Consider the following 20,138-nt stretch of genomic DNA (forward strand, 5'->3'; position numbering starts at 1 on the left):
ACATTTACATGATTTAACCCTTTTTTCCCTCATTTTTTATAGTAATATATGTTTTATTTATCAAATTATACTCGAATATCAATCCAAGGTGTGTTGCCCATATTAATAATATATCTTATTACTCTAATAATCTTTCTTATAAATTTAAAATTTAGAATGTTCACGAAGATTCCTACCGAAAGTAAAGTGTTGGATAATTAACTCATGAAAATAAAGTGTCGGATAATTAACTTAGATATTGATAGGTATCAAAGAAATTTGATCAATCCCAAACGTATAGAAGCTACCTATGTAGATACTGCGACACTTTCACGCTCTCGTACCTCTCCATAAAGTGGAAGGGCTGAACTCATTTTAAGAACCTAAAGTCTTGAAGGCTAAAATTGTGAGAGAATGGGTTGAAAAAAGTACATTATAACCACCATCTACATTATTTATGGTCAACATGAATATATAGTTATAAAGACATTTACTAATTGTCTCTTCGGACTCGCAATAATACTTATTATACTAAATAAAACTACATTATCTATGTTATTTCATTTGATTTCTTAACTTTCCACCATAATTCTATTTTATTTTTTATTTTTTAAAATATAGTAATTTACCTATCTAATCTAAATATAGATAAATTTATTCATCTTTTAATTACTATAAAACCAAAAAACATCAATTTTACCATATGAATTGTAAATTTGATTTCCCACTCCTTATTTTCCAATGTAATATTGGAGAGAAAAAAAAAATGAATACTTATAAGAACTCAACGGAAAAGGTCGAAAGCCAAGTGCCTAATTTGGGAGTTGTTGCATTAACACAGGTAACAGACAACTGGACTTCACTGTCTAAAAACTCTAATATTTACATATTTGTCAAAATAGATAGTTCGTTTATGTTTATGATGGACCTATATAAAAATTAACAAGGTACCCATATTCACCTATTTTTAATATATAAATAAAACCCCGAACTCTACCTCATAAACCTTAGACCAACAATTTCTCTTTTTAATAAAGAAATAGAACCATAAATCCTACACTATAGATCGCAAGAAAATAATATACACCGAAAAATGTAAAGAATAAATGCCAGAAAATTAAACAAGAATAAGTGTATGATTAGTTACTATATTTGTTTAATTATTTATTAAAATATTATCATTTAATTATTAATATAAATATTTACATTAAATTGCCTCAGTTCTCGCCGGAAAATAATAAATTTTAAAATATAATAATTTAGAAAAATAAAACTTATTTATCTTGAGATTCTAAATTTATAAATATATATAAGAAAATGGACATTTGTGTAATCTTAGTATGACTAGACACAATTTCTCAGCATTAATAATCTTTGCTACATTAAACCTGGCCCAATATTTCAGGGCCGAGTTCAGGGCTGCTGCGTCAATAATATCGGGCCAAAATTTTTCATAAGCCCTCTGAGTTGAGGCCCAAGAAGGTCCACCACAGATCTTCCGTTATTTTATTCACCTGTTTGAAACAAAAATGAATAATTACTCACACAAGTGTTGATTTTTTTTCTTAGACAGTTTTTATAAATATTTTTAAATTTAGGTCAATTTTGAAAAAAAAAACTTTGCTAAAAATTCAGATATATTTTTAAGATATATGAAAAAGAAAAACTAGAATAATCTAAAAAAACAGAAAATGATTATATGGAATTGATACATGTCTATGATTAATAGATCAGAGTTATAATTCCTAAAAAGAATATATATTAATATTAAAAAAAAGTTGAGAGAGATGCACAAAGTATGTATAACCATCTACCATAAAATTAAATTAGTGATTTAACAAAGACAACTGAAATGGTTAGTGGTTTTTGTCTGAAAGGTAAAATAGTAAGTGGTTTTTTAGCAATAAATTATGGTAGATTAGAAGATTGAGAAGGGGAAGAAACTGGTTGGATTAGAAGTTAGAACAATTTTATTTACAAGACATTAAAAAAAAGAAGGAAAAAAGAAAACAGAAAACAGAATAGAGAGAGAGAGAGAGTGAAGCAGAAAAAATAAGCCAACCTGGCATTGCCACGTGGCAGTAGATTGAAAGGCTTGGTCTTCCCCCATTCCCAACACCTATAAACAAGCCGCTGTATCCTCTCCTCCATGACTGGAGGCTCCGTCTGTGATCTCTCTCTCAACTTCCCTCTTCTCCATTGCTCGCTGGCGCCGTTTCTTGATTTCATCTTCATCTTCATCTTCATCCACGATTTTCTTTTCGTTTTTCGATTCTGTATAAGCAGCAAGAAGAAGGAGACGTGATGCTTATGATTCTGAGAGTTGCAATCCAATCCTCTTGTCCTCCATTACTGTAGCCCGTTGCTGCTGCTGATGTTTGTGATCTATTGCGGGTTTCTTGTTTTCATCGTTATCATTATCGACGGTTGTTCTCTTCAAATGGAGTTTGGATCTTCTGCGATTCTGTAGACGGAGAGAGAGAGATGTTGCAGAGAGCTGCAAGTAATGCATATTCGTGGTGGTGGGCCAGTCACATCAGGACCAAGCAGTCGAAATGGCTCGAACAGAACCTCCACGGTACGTTTAGCCATAATTCTTCTTTCTGCAATTTTTGTTTCGCTTCTGCATTGTCGAGATGAATCCCTGTTCTTTCTAAAATTGATTCGGTTCTGGAGAGTCTCCTACGTCGTCCATGTGGTTTTATGGATTTCAATCTGGAGCGTATTGAATGTTTTGCTTTCATGATCAATTCGTAAATTGTAGCGTTTTTTGGTGTATTGATTCGATTGGACTGGAATGACCACCCTCTGTCTGATTGATTTTCTTTTCTTCGCAATCTGCGCTCGATGATACGACATGTATCGCTTATTGCAATATCGTTAGCTGCTAGTGATTTTAAAATGATCTTTGGATTGATTTGCAATCGCAGACATGGAGGAGAAGGTTGATAGCATGATGAGAATCATCGAAGGCGATGGGGATTCTTTTGCAAAGAGAGCTGAAATGTATTACAGGCAGAGGCCTGAACTGGTAGAACATGTCTCAGAATCTTATAGGGCATATCGAGCCCTAGCAGAGAGATATGATCACCTATCGAAAGAGTTTCAAGGAGCAAATCGAACGATAGCTTCAATCTTTCCCGAACGAGTTCATTACACGATTGATGACGACGACTGCGAGGTAGAATTCTTCCCTCGAGAATCTCCTTCTGCCAATAGTCCTCACCAGTTTTCAAGCGAATTGGACGGCTCGCCAAAACCAGGAATTCCAGAGGTTCCAAAGTTTCCTGAGAGGGGTTTTAGAACTCCTTCCATGATAAAGAAGTCACAACTGAGGAGAATTTCAAGCAGTTCTAGTAATAGAGCTATTTCAACTCCAAAATCTGGGCTCAACAAAACTGAAGCACTGGAAGAAATCGATAAGTTACAGAAAGAAATTTTGGCTAAACAAACCGAAATGGAATTTGTGAAGAGCTTGTACGAACGCGAGTGCGAGAAATATTTTGAGATTGAAAACAGTATCACAACGATGCAAAAAAGAGTCTGCAACTTGCAGGACGAGTTCGGCATTGGCACTGTTATTGAAGATAGCGAAGCTCGTACTTTAATGGCAGCAACAGCTCTAAAATCCTGCCAAGAAACTCTGACGAAATTGCAACAGGAACAGGAGAAAACGGTTGAAGAAGCAAGACAAGAGAAGAACAGAATCAAGTTTGTGGATACAAAATTTGAGAGCCTCAAACATAAGTTCCTTCCAAAACCAACAGACCATAACGAATCCACAAATTTACAGAAGGATCTAACCACTGAACCTGAACTGAAAACCTCAGACCAACATTTTGCTGCCATGGGAGAAGAAAGACAAGCTATAGAGCTCCTCGACCCCAAGATCAGGGATCTACTCAACATGAATTCAAACAGTTCATTCACTATTTCTGAGCTGGCTGAGAAGATTGATGAACTTGTAAATAAGGTTGTGACACTTGAAACTGAAGTTTCTTCTCAGACATCTCTTGTAAAAAGATTAAAATCAGAAACAGATGTGCTCCAAGCAAATGTGCAGCAATTGGAAGAGGAGAAGGGGAGTCTGTTGGAAAGTTCAGAGATCATGAAGAAGAGGATAAAAGAATTGGAGGAGGAATTGGCCAGAGTCAAAAGCCTAAACCAGAATGTAGAAATACAAAACAACAATCTTCAAACCAAATTCACCGAAGCAAGTTGTGATCTCGACCACTTATCTGGCAAGTTGCACACCATGAATATGGATGAGGAGGTCGAAAGTTCCGACTTCTTACTAGACGTGATGGCAGCCGATCCCGATGTGATGGCGTCCGCCGCTGCCAAGGAAAAAACCGATAAACTGGTTCCTGATGCTGAGACAACATTCTCAACAGACTCAGAATTGGAGGGGAGGAAAGATGAAACTCTGAAGAATCTCATTGATGAGGAACAGAAACAATCAATTTCAGGTGAAAATAAGGCAAATGAATCAATGCAGGAGGAAAATCATGAGAGATCACAGCCTCAAACAGAAGATACTCTTCTTGAAATGGAGGAGGCAAATGAATTGGGATCAAAGGAGGAACAAAAACATCCAACCTTGAGGCAGCTGTTCTTGAAAGGATTAGAAGACAGAGAGAGGCTTTTACTGGAGGAGTATACTTCAGTGCTGAGGGACTATAAAGATGTAAGAAACAAGTTGAGCGAAGTCGAACAGAAGAACCGCGATAGCATCTTCGAATTGGCGATGCAGGTTAAAGAATTGAAAGATGCCATTTCCACAAAAGACGATGTTATAAAATCATTGGTGAATAATGCTGAAACAAATGCAGAATCTGAGAATAATGCAACAGATGTGGACCAGGAGCAGCCCCAAGAAAGCATTCATGATGCTCCTAGCTCGATGTACTCTGAATCCCCATCTCCATATATAGCTCGAGTTACGATTGGCGATTTGTATGGTGAACCAAGAACCGAGCCTGCAGACGATAGAAGCCACAAACCATTGAGGGATTCAAGAAGCTTTGCAAAAAAAGAGAATGAGAACAAGAAGTCAAATGGGGCTGATAAATCAATTGTCATGTCACCCACAGAAGAAAGATTCCGCTCCCATATCCACGGGCAACTGGAGATGAATCTCGAATTCTGGCTGCGATTTAGCACTACAGTCCACCAGATTCAGAAGTTCCAAACTTCAATCCAGGATCTGCAATCAGAGATACAGAAGTTGAAAGAAAACCCCAAGCAAGAAGGAAGTGTGAAACAGAATTCGATGGAATCCGAAGCCCGGCCGATATACACACATTTGAGAGAGATTCAAACTGAATTATCCCTCTGGTTGGAACACAGTGCAGTACTGAAAGATGAACTATCCAGTAGATTCACATCGTTATGCGACATACAAAACGACATATCAAGAATCACAGATGAAGGTTCAGATGAAGAAAATGCAGAACGAGAACTGAGTGAGTATCAGGCTGCAAAGTTTCAAGGAGAAGTTCTCAACATGAAACAGGAAAACAGGAAGATCGATGATGAACTAAACGTGGGTCAGGGACGAGTACGTGTACTTCAGGTCCAAGTTGAGAAGGCTTTGGAAAAACTCGACCAAGACTTTGGCATTTCAGCAGCAAAGAGCATTCAAGCTCAGTCGAAACAATCGCTAAGCCGAACGCGAATTCCGCTACGGTCTTTCTTGTTTGGGGTTAAGTTAAAGAAGCAGAAGCCATCACTGTTTTCATGTGTAAGTCCTCAACTAGAGAAACAATATAGTGATCTAGCCAATGGGCCCCTACCCCAGTGATGAGCTCTTCTTTTGGGGGTGTAATTTCCTGAGATATCATGAAACCAACTCAATGCCAATTATTTCAACAATGAATTATCACCTTCAATTACAGATCAAGATTCAAAACTAGATATAAATTCTGTCTCTCTCTCTCTCTCTTTTTCTGTTTCCTTTTTAAATCTAAAGACTCATACTTTTGTTGTATCACTCTTGTTTACGAGATAGGAGAAAGGCTTTGGATACACTCGTCTAGATGCCTCGACTAATTTTTGTGATCTTTCTTAAAAAAAAAAAAGGAAAATATGTAGTTACTGGCCACTATTAAAATTTTAACAAATAATAGAGAAAAATGCAAAAATAGATATATATATTTTTTAAATAATGAACTGATTACATAGAGAAAAATGCTCACCGGTTATCACCTAAATATTTTTCAAAAAATGATTGCACAATCATAGTCTCGAACTTTCAATTAAGCTTTTAAATATTGTAAAATGCATATATCCATCCTAGAATGTAATAATGAGTTTACCTACCTTAGAAAGTAATTCTTATATGTTTTTCGACACCAAATGTTTTAAGGTCAAGAGTGCATGTAAACCGAACACTCACGAAAAAAGGGAAAAAAAAAGGTGTGGAAGTTATAGAATTGCGTGCAATTTTTCTTTTAATGAAGTCTTAAAAAAAAAAGGGACTTACAATGAAACCTACATACAAATGTTGAATATGATGACCTTACAAATGTTGGTCTTGCCATTGAGATATTTATTTACACAAAATTCTGAGAAAAAAAACTGGAAAATTAATTTTCACTCTCTAGTAAGAGAACATGGAATTCCGTATCACTGCAACTGCAAGATTCACTCTTTATTTACACCTACAGAAAATTTTGTGCCTTCACTGTTTATTCATCATTTGTACAATGGTTTCAAAAATTGTCTATGCATTCACCTTCTAATATATGCTTTCAAGTTCATCTGTTCATTTTGTGTGCTATGGCCCACAATATCTGCTACGGATTCATTCTTGCTTCCTTGAGTGTCTGGTGAACCCCTAATCTCGACATCATTTGCGTTCTTTTTCGTTTCGACCTGCTCGGAACATCCTGCTTTAATACCATTTTCATCTATCTCCGTATTTGAACCATTGTGATTCTCAATGCAAGTTGAAAGACTTCTCAATTCCCCATCTGATCTTTCGGTAGCAAAGTTTCCTCCCCGAACAGCTTCGGATTCTCGAGCCTCCTCTTTCGGAGTTGCAACCGGCTCAGGCATTTTGCGTTCTTCTGAACTCTTAATCTCTCGCTTCGACGGAGACTCGGTTGCTGGGCTTCTTTGGTCTGACTGCACATTCATCAAAATAGCAGAAGTGGAACGATGATGCAGAACAATTGGCGAGATGGCCTTCACTGAGTTATTACATACCACATTCGGTTTACCACCGACATAGTTCGAACCTGGAGATGCCAATTTTCCCGTGGAAATGTAATGTATGTTAGGGCGTGGATCCGAGTGAATTGGTGCATTACCATGCACAGGTGGTTTGATCGAAGAGGCACAACTGGACTTTATGTGAATGGCATTTCTTGCCTGTGCAGCCTTCAGTAGAGATGCAGCATCTGATGGAGAAACGATGCGGGCTCCCGCAGCAACTGCGGTCGCTCGAACTATAGAATCGGAATTGTGAGTAGACTTCATCATCAATGCATTCTTGGAAGTGTCGATTCCAGGTTTCACTGCTGAAGGCAAAGGCTCTACCAGCACTGGCCTTGAAGGCTTGGGAATCTGAGGAGACTGATTCTGCATTTGAACCGGAGCTTCGGCACCACTTGCAGAAGAGATAATGCAACTGTTTATGTTTGAATACTCTGCTCAAAGAAAATATTGAGATGATAAATGCAACAAAACATATTACAACCATACTTCTCAAACTTGAGATATCATTCTTAAAACAATAATATCACGTTAACTTATCTATCTCTGAATATTTTTTATTGAGTCCTGGCATCAATATTTTTTAATCCATTAGTTAATTTTCACTCCGAATGAAAATTTAAAAAGCTAATAAATAAGGCTGATTCATTCGATAACAATTTTGTTTTTGATTTTCTATTTTTGAAAAATGGAAACTAAGTTTCTAAACACTACTTCCACTATTTTTTATAGAAGAAAAACTGAAGATTCAAGCCAGAGTATAAAATAAACTTACCGAAGGAGGATCCACTAAGATAAACTAAGTTTCTAAACACTACTTCCACTATTTGCTCTCTGAAATCAAGACTAATGATTTCAACCTCTAATGTTTGGGTTTGATTTGAAGAAAGTGTTTTATGTGTTTGTTTTGAAGAAAGGATTTTAGTCTTAACGGGAATATTTTTTGTCTAGGTTTTCAGGTGCAGTTGTCGTCTAAGTTAATCATTTTTGCATCTTTTTGGCTTTTCGTTGGTTGTTTTCTTTTCTTTTTCGCTCCCCTTTGGCGTTTTATATCCAGAGAGGAACAATGGGAATTTTGTTTCTTGTTTACAAAAAAAAAACACTGCTTCCACTATTTCTACCGTGTTTTTCTATCCTACCTTTTAAGAATAATTCAAAACCCAAGCCAAATTTTTTAAAAACTGAAAATAATAATTTTCAAAAACTTATTTTTTGTTTTTGAAATTCAAATATGTTTCACCATTGTGAGGAAGTAAGCGTACGTTTTAAAAACAAAAATGATGTTGTTATCAAGCATAAATAACTGAAGTTTAGTTGAAACGTCGATAGGGAGTAATCAAGGTCAATAGAGCAACCTGTTTTCGAGTTATTCACGGGCAAATCAAGCGCAAAGGACAATGCACGGTGTGTAGCATCAATCTGAGCTTTAGATATCTGAGTACCTGTGGCGTTAGCTCCCACATTCAAATTACAGCGTCGCTTCCTAATAATGGACCACCTCTACAGAAAATGAAACTAAAATTAATAGAGAAATAAAGGGAGAATAAAGAATATTCAATGACATAAATAAGACTTCAAAGTTTTGCTTAAACAAACTACATGCTTAGAGCATCACAAACGTTTAGCTTCACATGATAAACACACCGTTGCCAGGATTTGAACCCAGAAAACTGGGTGAAATTCCAGACATCAAGACCTCACTAGACAACAAGTTAGGAAGCAACTTTTTAAGGCTCATCTTTTGAAGTTTATCGCCAATAATATGTCGATAGAATATATAAGGAATGTATTTGTGAAAGTGATATAATATTGGATAATTTATTTCTAAAGAAGTCATGGTCTCCATTGAAATTGATATATATATATATACAGATATAGATATATACATATATACATATACATATACATTTATATATTAATGAAAAACCAAGAAAGAAAAATAAGGGCACTACAAAAAACCAACCCCACAAAAGGAGCCCAAAATCTAACGGCGCAGAAAAAACTCCAATTCAAAATAATAAGACCTAACTGATAATTAATAAACGGCTTAGAGACGGATGCTCAAACGGAAGAGTTGAACCTAACCACCTTCCAAACCTCTTCTCAAGACCTCTCAACCCCTCTAAAAATTCTACCATTTATCTCAAGCCAAATACGCATGCCAAAGAATTATCCCCTTTATCTCGAAAGGTTGGATTCATAAGAATCTCCTCCATGGAAATTGATACATACAAACATCATTATTTCAGTAAAATCTATCAATATATTTATGGATGGGGACGATAGACTGTCTACAAAATCACATAGTACCAAAATACAAACCAAAAGTGTTGGCTAAGATTAGTTCAGCTTCTGGATCCAGTTGTTCATGGGGAGGGGGTGGACGAAGCCAGATGGTCTTTGGAGGAGGACGGCTAGTTTACCACAAAGTCCTCTTTTCTGAAGTTGATGGAAACTACCCCAAAACTACAGTCCCCTTTGATCAACGGAATCTGGAAAGACAATTCACCTAAGAAAATCAAGGTCTTTCTTTGGTCCCTCACTCATAGAGCTTTGAACACGCACGAAAGGTTACAAAAGAGATGCCTTGAGTGGCAAATATCCCCTTCTGTCTGCTGCCCCTGTATGGGGAATGAGGAATCTTTAGCTCACCTTTTCTTGCATTGTTCTTTTCCTGAAAGGGGGCGGCAGTTTTTGTTCAAAGTGTTTAGGATACCTGTGTGTATGCCTACGCGGATTGAAGAGTGGTTGGCAGAACGTTTTCAAGGATGGAGTTTCAACGGCAAATGTAAAGAATTGTGGGGGTATGCTTTTAGAGCCCTCTTGTGCCAAATATGGTCAGAAAGGAACCATTGGTCATTCGAGGGGATAAGGCCAATTCGGTTGATTCATTTTGTAATAGTATCCATATCACGGCATCTTGGTGGTGTCATAGGAACAGAAAATTCTTTTGTTATTGCAGCCTATCTCAAATCTTACACGGTTGGAGAGCTCTTCTCTTTCAGCGTTCTTTTGGGAGAGGGATGTCTTGTCCCTTGTCCTTAGGCTTTTTTGTTCCCCTCCTTTTTATTCAATAAATTGTTTCTTATAAAAAAAAAATGTTGGAGAATAGAGCAGAATGTACAAAAACAGAGATTGCATTGGAAAAGAAAGAATGAAAGAACACACCTGAGATAGCTGTGAAGCAGTTCTATTCCCCTTAAAATCTCCTTTCAAGATATTCGCCCAGTTCCCTTCACCACACTTCTGAACAGCAGCAATCAGTTCCATATCCTCTGCCTTTGACCAGGGTTTTCTTCTTTTTCGAGAAGCTGCATTACCACCGGCTGCTCCATTCACATCAAATACTTCAGTTGATACGGCTGGTGTAGAAGAAATAGGCTGTCTCTGAATGGAAATTGGAATTGCAACATACATCTCTTGCAACAAACAACCAGATTGAGGATTTTCAAGATTGGCTCTAGATGATTGACTATTGGATATACCTATAGTCAATGGGGCCTCAACTGCAGAACTACTAGGAATATCTGACTCGCTCGGTATAGCATTGGCAATCAGTACCTGCCAAGACATTAATTTGAAACTAAAGGTGCAGTCTATGTTCACATAAAATAGTTTAGCTAAATCTAGAACTACAAGCAAATTATCACTGTCTGGGAAAGCATTTATATCGAATTTTGAGGACATCAAAGTTCAAGAAAAACTGTTCCATGAGCTGATGGACTGACCTTCACAAATGCTGCAGCTTCATTTAAGGACTCGCTGTTCACTGATGGAAAAGACTCTATTTCAAAGTCTAAATCACTATCATCATCCTGTAAACCAAACGCCTAGATAAGAGAATCACTAATGTAATGCAACAAGTTCAAATTATGAGCATCTTTTCTGAGCAAAATTAAACTCGTGGCTTGTATCAATTGTAAGCACATACCATGGAATTCAACAATTTCTCCTCCAGAAAATTAGACTCATGCCATGTATATCAGTTGTAATGCAACAATTTTTCCAGTGGTTTCAACAAACAGAAAGTCTTTCAAACGTCAAAATTTTGTTTCATAATGCTATCATAAAGTGAATATGCAACCATAATCATATAAGTTACTGGAGGAATGGACTCTCACAGCCACACAACGAGACAAATTACAATATCAGGGAACAAGACCAGTGGATCAGACAAAATAAACAAAAACACTCCATACGGCATAAATGAAGTGGCAAAATATGAGAATGAATTCGGAGATCATACAACTCATAACAGAGTCAATGTATCACCAATAGCTGAAAACTTTTAAGCACCACAAAGTTTCATTCCACAGATCATATCTTCACACATTCTCGGAAGTTAGAACTATAATAAGAACGTAAAATCTTCTAAAATGGTCCGATTTTGAATTTAAAAAAATCAAGACTAGAATAGTCAATTTTGCAGAATTACTCATAAGATTTTATTTTTTCATATTAAACAATTATGATTGATTTTATGGGATGTCCCCAAAGGGATATTAAACAATTATGATTAAAATAAGCTATATTAGTAAAATCATCATTTTCTTACCATTTCGGTCAGCATTTTGGTCAACATCTAAATAGAACTAATCATATTCATCTTCAAATCTTTCTCTAAAACTTATTTCTAGTTTTTCAAATCACATGATTGATTTCTAATAGGAACTAAGTCCACAAATTTGTACTTAAAAATAAAGGGATAGCCATGTCACTGAGGCAAACTGCTACACTGACCAGTGGACCAGTAAGACAATCCATATTCTCCAGTAACGTGTGACGATAAGCCAAATGCCGCCATAACATCTGATATTCTCGAGCATTAGAAATCCCAGTTGACGTGTTCTTCACTAACTTGTCCCAATCAATTCTCACTTCCGAAACCTGGGCCACCTCCCGAAGCAATGTCAGTATCGTCCTTACCGAATATCTGCCCCACAAGCCAAAAACAGCCCTCATTAAAGGCATCCAATTACGTGACGTATAGTATACAAACTCAGCAATAACGATAAACCACAAACAAAAAACAGATGGAAAAATCACCAAAATTCCATAATATGGAGTACAAACTACAGAGTAGGAAATTAGGAATGGGAAGGCCTGATACCTTTCGAGTAGAGTGGAAATATCATCCTCACTACTAATTATCCCTTTCTTTTGCTTCTCTTTTCTCTCAATCATTAGAGAGCCCATGATGAAATCGCATATGAAGAGCAAGAATCAGAGAAGCCTTAGAAGCAAAAGTAACCAATTATACTATGATCGGAAGTCGGCCAAAACCCTAAACCCTGCAAATACTAGAACGAGACAGAGAAACTTATGGAATCTTAAAGAAAAGAGCGAAGCAATGAATTGAAAACTTAAAGGAAAGAACGATAGAGAGAAGAAGGACCTAGAGGTGCACCGGCAGTGGGCCGTCGCCGACGAGACTCGAATCGCTTCTCGGAAATTGTTATGAGACGAAGCCGGAGAGGGAAATTAAAACGTTGCAGTTGCAGCAGAATTACGGACTTATCGGCGACGGTGATGAGGGTGCAGGGCTCGATGGTGGACACGCTGGCAGAGAATTGGCGCTCGTGGAAACCGAATAGATCGCTATTTGGAACTGGAAGTAACGATTTTGGGGCAAATTGGGGAAAAAAAATTATATATATATATATATATATATATATTTTATTTTTATTTTTTTTTTGAAGGAAAATTGGAAAATATTCCTACCCATCATTTCTGAAGTTACGGTTGTTTTCCTAAGCGTAAAATAATCTCCTTTCTATTATTTTTTCTCTCGACAAAACTCATTTAAATTCTTTAATTTTAAGATTTATTTTATTTTGATTTTTAATCTTTTAAATAAAACTTTACAAAAAAATAAAAATAAAAATAAAAAACTCTTTAAGTTTATTTCATTTTAAATTTCACCAATACAGTGAATATCGAAGCTACATAAGTTAATTAAAGATATAAATTGATGACATATTAATTGACCAAAAATTTAAAAATTTATAAAATAAAATAGACAGTTGGAATAGGAGAACTCATATCTTTGTATTTTTTTTTAGGAAATATCTTTTTTAAAATTAGATCAATATGCAAGAGTCCAATACAAACTTCCAACTTTTTTAATACAATAGTTATGCTGGTGTTGATATTTTTATAAATTCTTTTAAACTTTACTTTATTGACTTTTAAAATTTTTCTTAAATATATTTCATTTATGTGTTCTAATTAGTTTGAAAAAAAAAACATACACAACAAAAAAATTAATTAATAATCATACTTTGAAACACATGGAATAAATATGCCTAAATACTAGTCAACCTAAGCTTATTTAACTTGTTAAATATTTATCTCCGATCAAAATATCGTAAGTTCGAATATTTGTTCAACGTGTATTAAAAAAAATGTTCAAAAGCCATAAAAAAATACATAATAATTTGACAATTTAATAAGATACTTGACAATTAGGTACACATAAAAATTGTTATCTAAGGTATAGGTTTTAAAATATATTATGTTGTCCTAAATTGTCAATTTAATCTCAATAAGTCAAAGCGAGCATAGCTCGTAATTCTAATATATCTTCAACCAAATGATTGTGAGTTCGATCTCCTTCCACGTATTGTATTAAAAAATTTTTTGCTATTAGTATTCATCTTCGCCTAAGTAGATTTTGTTAATGTTTAATGTAACAAGAACAGCGCCAAACCGAGCATAGTTCAAATGGTTAATGCAGCTATCTCTGACCAAAAGGTCACGAATTCGAACTTCCACTTTCAATGCCAAAATGAAGATAGCTCAACGTTAATTGACATATACCTCCAAGAGATTATGAGTACGAATCTCCTTCCCAACCCAAGATGTTACACTAAAGAAAATAATAATAAAAAAAAGATGTTTCAATAAGCACCGCTAATGCAGCGGGACGAGTGAAAACAAGCTGCCATGGCTTCTGCAGGTAATGAGATAAAGCAAAAAACAGAGCAACTTCAAGATTCAGCAATTCCCACTTATCACTTCCCAGAATAGCTTAAAACAACCAAACCAACACGTTCTGTGTTGGGCTGAAAACAGAGTGAAACAAACCCACATGGCTAATCCGAAAGTTCAAAATCCCTTTAACTGTTCCAAAATTAGACAAGAAAACAAAACAAGCAAGGGAAGTAAAAGGATCACTGCCTACGATGTTTAAGCGCATTCATAATTGAGTAATGAGGACCATACGCGTGATGGATTAGAATCAGGTGGGAGGAGGAGAGAAGCAAGGAGGGGAGAAGGGAGAGATAAAAGAGAGAGAAAGGAGGCAAAGTGGGGAAAAGAGAGAAAAAAATAAAATACAAAATAAGGCACGTATATTAAAAATAATATAATATTAAATAAATATTCAACCCATCCCGCTACGAATACTAGTTTGATGACGTACGTCACATAAGCATAGCTTACTAGTTAAGGCATATCTCTCTCCGACTAAAAGGGCATCAGTTCAAATCTCTACCCTCCACATAATTGTACTAAAAAAAAGTCTACTGACATGACGACTTTTGCAAGCCTCTACACGTATTGGGGTTGAAAGTTCAAAGACAAATTTGTAATTTGCCAAACATGTACTTATACAAATTTGAAGTATATAAAATTTTGAACCTTCGACCTCAATGGAAAAAGTATGTATCAATTCCGTTGAGTTATGTTAATAAACCTAACAACTTTATATATAAATTTGAATATGCATATATTAAGATGCAATAATAATAAAAGTAAGAAGACTAAAGAGGCAACTAAAGGTTCATAATGGTCTTTGTCTCAAAAAAAAAAAAAAGACGAGTTCGTGATGGTGATAAAGACGCAGGAAATTCAAGACGAGGAAAAGTGAAAGGAATTTAATTATTTTCAAAAAATATGTATTTCCTAGTATGGTTCTATTGTCATGTCACCTTCATCAGCTCTGGCCGTGGACCGTCTCCCAGTGGATTTGGACCAATCTGCAAAGTATGTACAGAAGTAACAGAACCATACAATTAATAGTTTCCACCACGAGTTTATAAATCCCTTTTGTTTTGTTTTTTTTTACAAACAATATAGACCGTTCTTTGTTAGAAGGTTTAAATGAAGTAATTTATGCTCTGAAATGGTTAAAATGTAATGCTTAAAATGTAGTGAAATGGTTAAAATGTAATGCTTAAAATGTAGCGATAAATTTGTATGAAATATTTCGTAAGGTATATAAATTTTGTAAATAGATATCAAAATAAATGTTTTGAAAGGAAAGAGTGAAAAACAATGAAACTACAGCGAAAAAAATGAATAATTTGAAAGTACAGTAACTAAATTAAAATGATTAAGTTATTGCCATGTGGGCTCCAGATGAAATTATATCTAAATTAACTTGGGGAAGTATCTAATTACATTTTTTAAATTACATGTAATTATTATATTTCAAGCTCGTTTTAAATCGTACTGTTTTCCTATAAAAAATAATAATAATAATTTATTGTTTTAAACTGCAATTTTAATCACAAAAGTTATTACTATTATTATTATTGTTTTATGTGAGATTGACCTCTTCACAGAGCGGCCACAATTTCAAATAATCGCCCATTGCTTCTGCAGCTCATCGATCAGGGCCGGTAGCTGTTTCTCCGGAATGATCACCGTCACATTACGGCCACCGCCGTATCCTCCGCCATCACGCGGTGGCCCTGGAAGCACCAAAACGACGCCGTCGTCGCCAACTCCCCCAATTTCATAATTCGCATGAACTGGCTTCTGTCCTCCCAATTCCAAGCCGTAGATGTTCGCTTCCTCCAAATCGACGAACGTTAATCTTCCTCCATACGCTATGAAGTCCGATTCCTCCATTTCTTTCTCCACCAGCTCCTCGATTTCTCCGCCCTCGTCAATCCTCTTCTCCAGAATCAGCTCCGCCAACGCACCTTCCTCGGCTCCGGTGACCGGCGCATCGGCTTTGACGGCGCTCATCACCATTCCGTTCATCGGGATCTCGCCTTCTCTGTTGGGGCATTTCGTCGAATAGATCGAGATCGTCTTCAGATCCGAGTCCGGCCGTATTTTGGACAGAGATTTCCAGAAAATCGCAGCAAGAGCTTCGAAATTCGAGAAGGCGACTGCTCGATTTCGGCGGACGATGCTCAAGATTCGCTCCAGCTGCTCCTCCATGATTCGAAACGACCGCGTCGCCATTTTGCAGTCGCTGGAGCCGATCCAGAGATCGCCAGTCTGGTCGAGCCGCTTAACCGGAGACCGAGTCTGAGTGGTTGAACCGGACGGCCGGCAGATGGTGGGCGTGTGGGTGCGGAGCTGGCATACCGGGCGGCGGTTGTTCATGATGTGACCCCAGACGTTGATGAAGGCGGAGGCCGAGAATATGTCTCCGAGGACGTGAGCCCAACTGAGTCCCACGGCGAGTCCGCCGCACTTGAACCGAGTCAGCTGGTGCAGTGTACACAAAAGTTCCAATTTAATTTCTCATATTTTAACTTTCTTTTTACATGAGTATAATTTTAGAATTTTTGTTTAGATTATACTTTCTCTGACACTGGAGATTTAATGTAACCATGTTATTTGGTAATATCTAAAAACTTAGATGATAATTTGGGTTTATTAAAAGAGAACAAATCAAAAAAAAATTTAGCCAAAACTATAATAGTTCCTTATCCCCACGTGTTGTACTAAAAAATTGTTGAAATATATAATTTTAAAGGAGAGTTAAAAAAATTTATGTGACTTTAAAAATTAAAAAGTTAAGGGACCCACATGGTGTACTAAAAAATTACTAAAATATATAATTTTGAAGGAGAATTAAATTTTTTTATGACTTTAAAAATTAAAAAATTGAGGTGCATTTGATTGAGTTGGTGATATAAAAATAGAAAGTTGTAATTTAGAAACAATGGAAAAAACAAAACATTGAGTCTCTTTCGTATTTTCAAATTTTAATACTGAAAATATGAAAGAGACTTTATGTTTTAATATTTTAAAAAATTAAATTATTTAATGTGTGTTTAATAATATATTTATAAATTAATTATAAATATATATAAAATATAATTAATTAATTTATTCACATCTATTATAAATTTTGTATAATTATTATTTACTGTATTATATCATTTATAATGTATTATAAAATGAGTTTACAACGAAATAGTTATTTATTAAAAATTTTATTTTTTTTAATGTAATTCTGTATTTTAAATTTTAAAATTTAAAACTAAAGTGTCTGACAAGCTATTAAATCGTTTCCTTATATTCTATTGTCTATCGTACTTTTACCTTTACAGTTGGGTGTATATAAATAATCAGATGTGGTTTGGTTTTAAATCGGGATATATGGCGAGATGGCACTCTTCATTAATTTTACACGTATTTATTTCAAAAACGAAAAAAAAAATAAAAGGGAGAAAGTTTTCAATCGTATCACGTGAGACTTCTATAACTTTAAATGATAGGTGGAGAAATTAGTCCAACGTGTCAACATTGAAAGAGGAGTCTTTGGCTTCAGGAATTTTGACATTTTCTTTAAATACCCAACCTCCTATATTGCATCATTCGTAGTTGCGTGCTGTCATATTCTTAATTAATAATATTTCTTAATTTTTATATTTTGTTTAAGCATGTCACAATCAATTGGCAAAGCCTTCAATTTTTTTCCAGATAAGTCTTAATCAATTAAGTTTTATCTAAATTTTATTTGTCCTCTTCTTAAGAAAAAGAAAGATATTTCGTTAATGAAATTAAATCCTTCATTAACTAAATCTAATTACTTTCTCCAAGTATACATAGATGCTAGATTGTTATTAATTAACTTAATTTGTCATTAAAATTTACCTATAGTCCTAATCTCAAAATTTATCCCATTCTTCATTTTGTTAGCCAACAATATTTTATACACATTTATATTTAAAGTTAGTAAATTTCGAGTACTTAGAAAAACGTCATAAAATTTTGAAAACTTTAAAGATAACTATAAATAATTCATTTTTCATTATTATACTTGAATTGGTTAATAAATAAGGAGTTGAAAGTGTGAATTTTCACCCCACATTTTTTTTGAATATTCACCCTCCATATTATTGAACTGTAAAAAACATGGGCGCGTGGTAAGAGATCTTTGTAAATGTTACATTCTAACCATTATTTTCGTAACAAGATAGTATTGAGTAAAGTTAACTGAAATTTTAAAATTTTAAAATTCAAAAAACTCAGTACATATTGTTAAAACGGGAAAAAAAGATTAAACCATTTAAAAATTTAAAAAATCGCATACAACGAAATTCATCTGCAATTCCAGAGAGTTCCACAAGATCTTATTTTCTGCTTTACTAATTTATTTATGTTAAATATCAACTGTTGTTTCGGAAAGTGATTTTTGTTAAAGCGAATCGTACCTGGATGAACACCAAAGGGGAAAATCCGAGATCGGGACCGAGCGCTCGACTGTGAACCAGGCCGTGATCGCGATGCGAGTACTTCTCATCTTCCATCGACAGCCACTCGTCGATACTTTTCTGGCAATCGGCTTCCACGATCCTCACTCCACTATCGTTGCACTTGATGAACGGCCGATTGCCGCCGGCTTCGATCCTCCGCCGAATCCTCCCGGAGACGACGAAATAAAGTTCCAGCAGCGGGAACATAGGTTTCTTAAGATCGTAAATCGTCAAATTCCTTATTTCCTCGCTTGGCCTGAAGAAATAGACGCCTCTAATGTAATGAAGCTTCATCACGAGATCCATTGCCGTCAGTTCCTGGACCTTGTTCTCGCCGCTCGCCTTCGCCGGAACCACTGACGAAAATTTCACACCGGAAATTAGGCTATCGGAGGCGCCGTCCATCGATTCCACCGCCGAGACGGAGACAGAGAGAGGTTTCGGAAATGGAGATCAGAAAGATGAAATTGCGCGGCCGGAGTGAACGATTCGGAGTCGGACGAGGACTTTCACATTTTATAGAAGATTTGAGAATGGCATCGGCAGAGGCTTGTGGTGGTGAATAAGCCGCGGTTGGGAGAAGCCATTAATGAGGGCTTTTAATGTTGAACAAAGCAATTTTTCCAATTTGAAGTCGATGGATAAATTATCGAAGGAAGACGAGACAGTTATCAAATAAAAACACCGCTAAACTAGAATTTGATATATATATATATATATATATATATATATATATTTTTTTTTTTAAGTATTGCAATTTAATACATTTCAAAAAAAAAAAAGGTATTGCAATTTAATAAAAACGGGAAATTTGAGTCCAACCACCAACGCTGACCTATAAAAATGATATTACTAATATTATTTTGATTAGTTCGAATTTATTGTTAGGTATTTGATAAGCATCTTTTTCTATATATATATATATATATATATATATATAGCTCAGCTATAGGGTGTGGCAGCGCAACTCATTCAAAAATTATATTGTCCACGTGATCCTATGTAACATGATATTTCAGGAAAAAAAAAACATGATATTTTTAATCTTTTCTTAGTTCAATTAAATATTATCTTTTTTTAGTTCAATTATATGTGAGGAATGAGTATTCAAACTTTTAATATTTTGATAGATGATATATGTCTTGACTACATATTCGAATAAGCATAGAAATTTAGATATAGAAAATGATGGAGAGAGAACACCCAGATGAAAAATAGACTTAATGGAGGGTTAGAGTTTTAGTAGAAGAGAAGGAAGGAAGAGGATAGAGACGTGGGAGAACGTAGAGATGAAAAACTCATTGAAACGACAATTAGTTATGATACAAAGAACAACCTCCATAAAAAATGTGAAAGTCATTTGGAATGTAACGATAAAGTTAGGCGGAGTATTGTTCTACTCCAGATTTGAAGGGATCAAACTCGTACTTCTAAGACTCCACGACCCAAACACAAGGTGGACTACAAAAGCCAAACACCCATTTTTGAAATCAA

The 20,138-nt window shown here is 35.4% G+C and overlaps 3 protein-coding genes across 5 annotated transcripts; 1 reads left to right on the forward strand and 2 right to left on the reverse strand.

The window, feature by feature from the left end:
* The first annotated feature begins 2,063 nt into the window (after positions 1 to 2,063).
* Positions 2,064 to 5,917, forward strand: LOC111018167 (spindle pole body component 110). The gene is made up of 2 exons (XM_022294176.2): positions 2,064 to 2,557; positions 2,910 to 5,917. Exons 1-2 carry the CDS (start codon positions 2,464 to 2,466, stop codon positions 5,780 to 5,782), a joined length of 2,967 nt encoding a protein of 988 aa, XP_022149868.1. The 5' UTR covers positions 2,064 to 2,463; the 3' UTR covers positions 5,783 to 5,917.
* A 542-nt stretch (positions 5,918 to 6,459) lies between these two features.
* On the reverse strand, positions 6,460 to 12,833 carry LOC111008703 (uncharacterized). Of its 2 annotated transcripts, none has more exons than XM_022281489.2 (7): positions 12,593 to 12,833; positions 12,308 to 12,488; positions 11,938 to 12,130; positions 10,926 to 11,012; positions 10,366 to 10,758; positions 8,553 to 8,697; positions 6,460 to 7,631 (listed from the first exon to the last, which is right to left on the reverse strand). In XM_022281489.2, exons 2-7 carry the CDS (start codon positions 12,391 to 12,393, stop codon positions 6,712 to 6,714), a joined length of 1,824 nt encoding a protein of 607 aa, XP_022137181.1. In that variant the 5' UTR covers positions 12,394 to 12,488; positions 12,593 to 12,833; the 3' UTR covers positions 6,460 to 6,711. The 2 variants fall into 2 exon arrangements, with proteins under 2 accessions (XP_022137181.1, XP_022137172.1); XM_022281480.2 differs by having other exon boundaries at positions 12,308 to 12,497.
* A 2,110-nt stretch (positions 12,834 to 14,943) lies between these two features.
* Positions 14,944 to 19,297, reverse strand: CER2 (HXXXD-type acyl-transferase family protein). 2 transcript variants are annotated; one of them, XM_022281709.2, is made up of 3 exons: positions 18,603 to 19,297; positions 15,755 to 16,644; positions 14,944 to 15,176 (listed from the first exon to the last, which is right to left on the reverse strand). In XM_022281709.2, the coding sequence occupies exons 1-2, from the start codon at positions 19,047 to 19,049 to the stop codon at positions 15,778 to 15,780; spliced, it is 1,314 nt and encodes a 437-aa protein (XP_022137401.1). In that variant the 5' UTR covers positions 19,050 to 19,297; the 3' UTR covers positions 14,944 to 15,176; positions 15,755 to 15,777. The 2 variants fall into 2 exon arrangements, with proteins under 2 accessions (XP_022137401.1, XP_022137318.1); XM_022281626.2 differs by lacking the exon at positions 14,944 to 15,176 and having other exon boundaries at positions 15,530 to 16,644; positions 18,603 to 19,296.
* Positions 19,298 to 20,138: the final 841 nt, after the last annotated feature.

This window comes from Momordica charantia (assembly GCF_013281855.1).
Source record: "Momordica charantia cultivar OHB3-1 chromosome 11 unlocalized genomic scaffold, Mcharantia_2.0 BLBB01000011.1, whole genome shotgun sequence".
In the NCBI taxonomy this organism is placed as follows: Eukaryota; Viridiplantae; Streptophyta; class Magnoliopsida; order Cucurbitales; family Cucurbitaceae; genus Momordica; species Momordica charantia.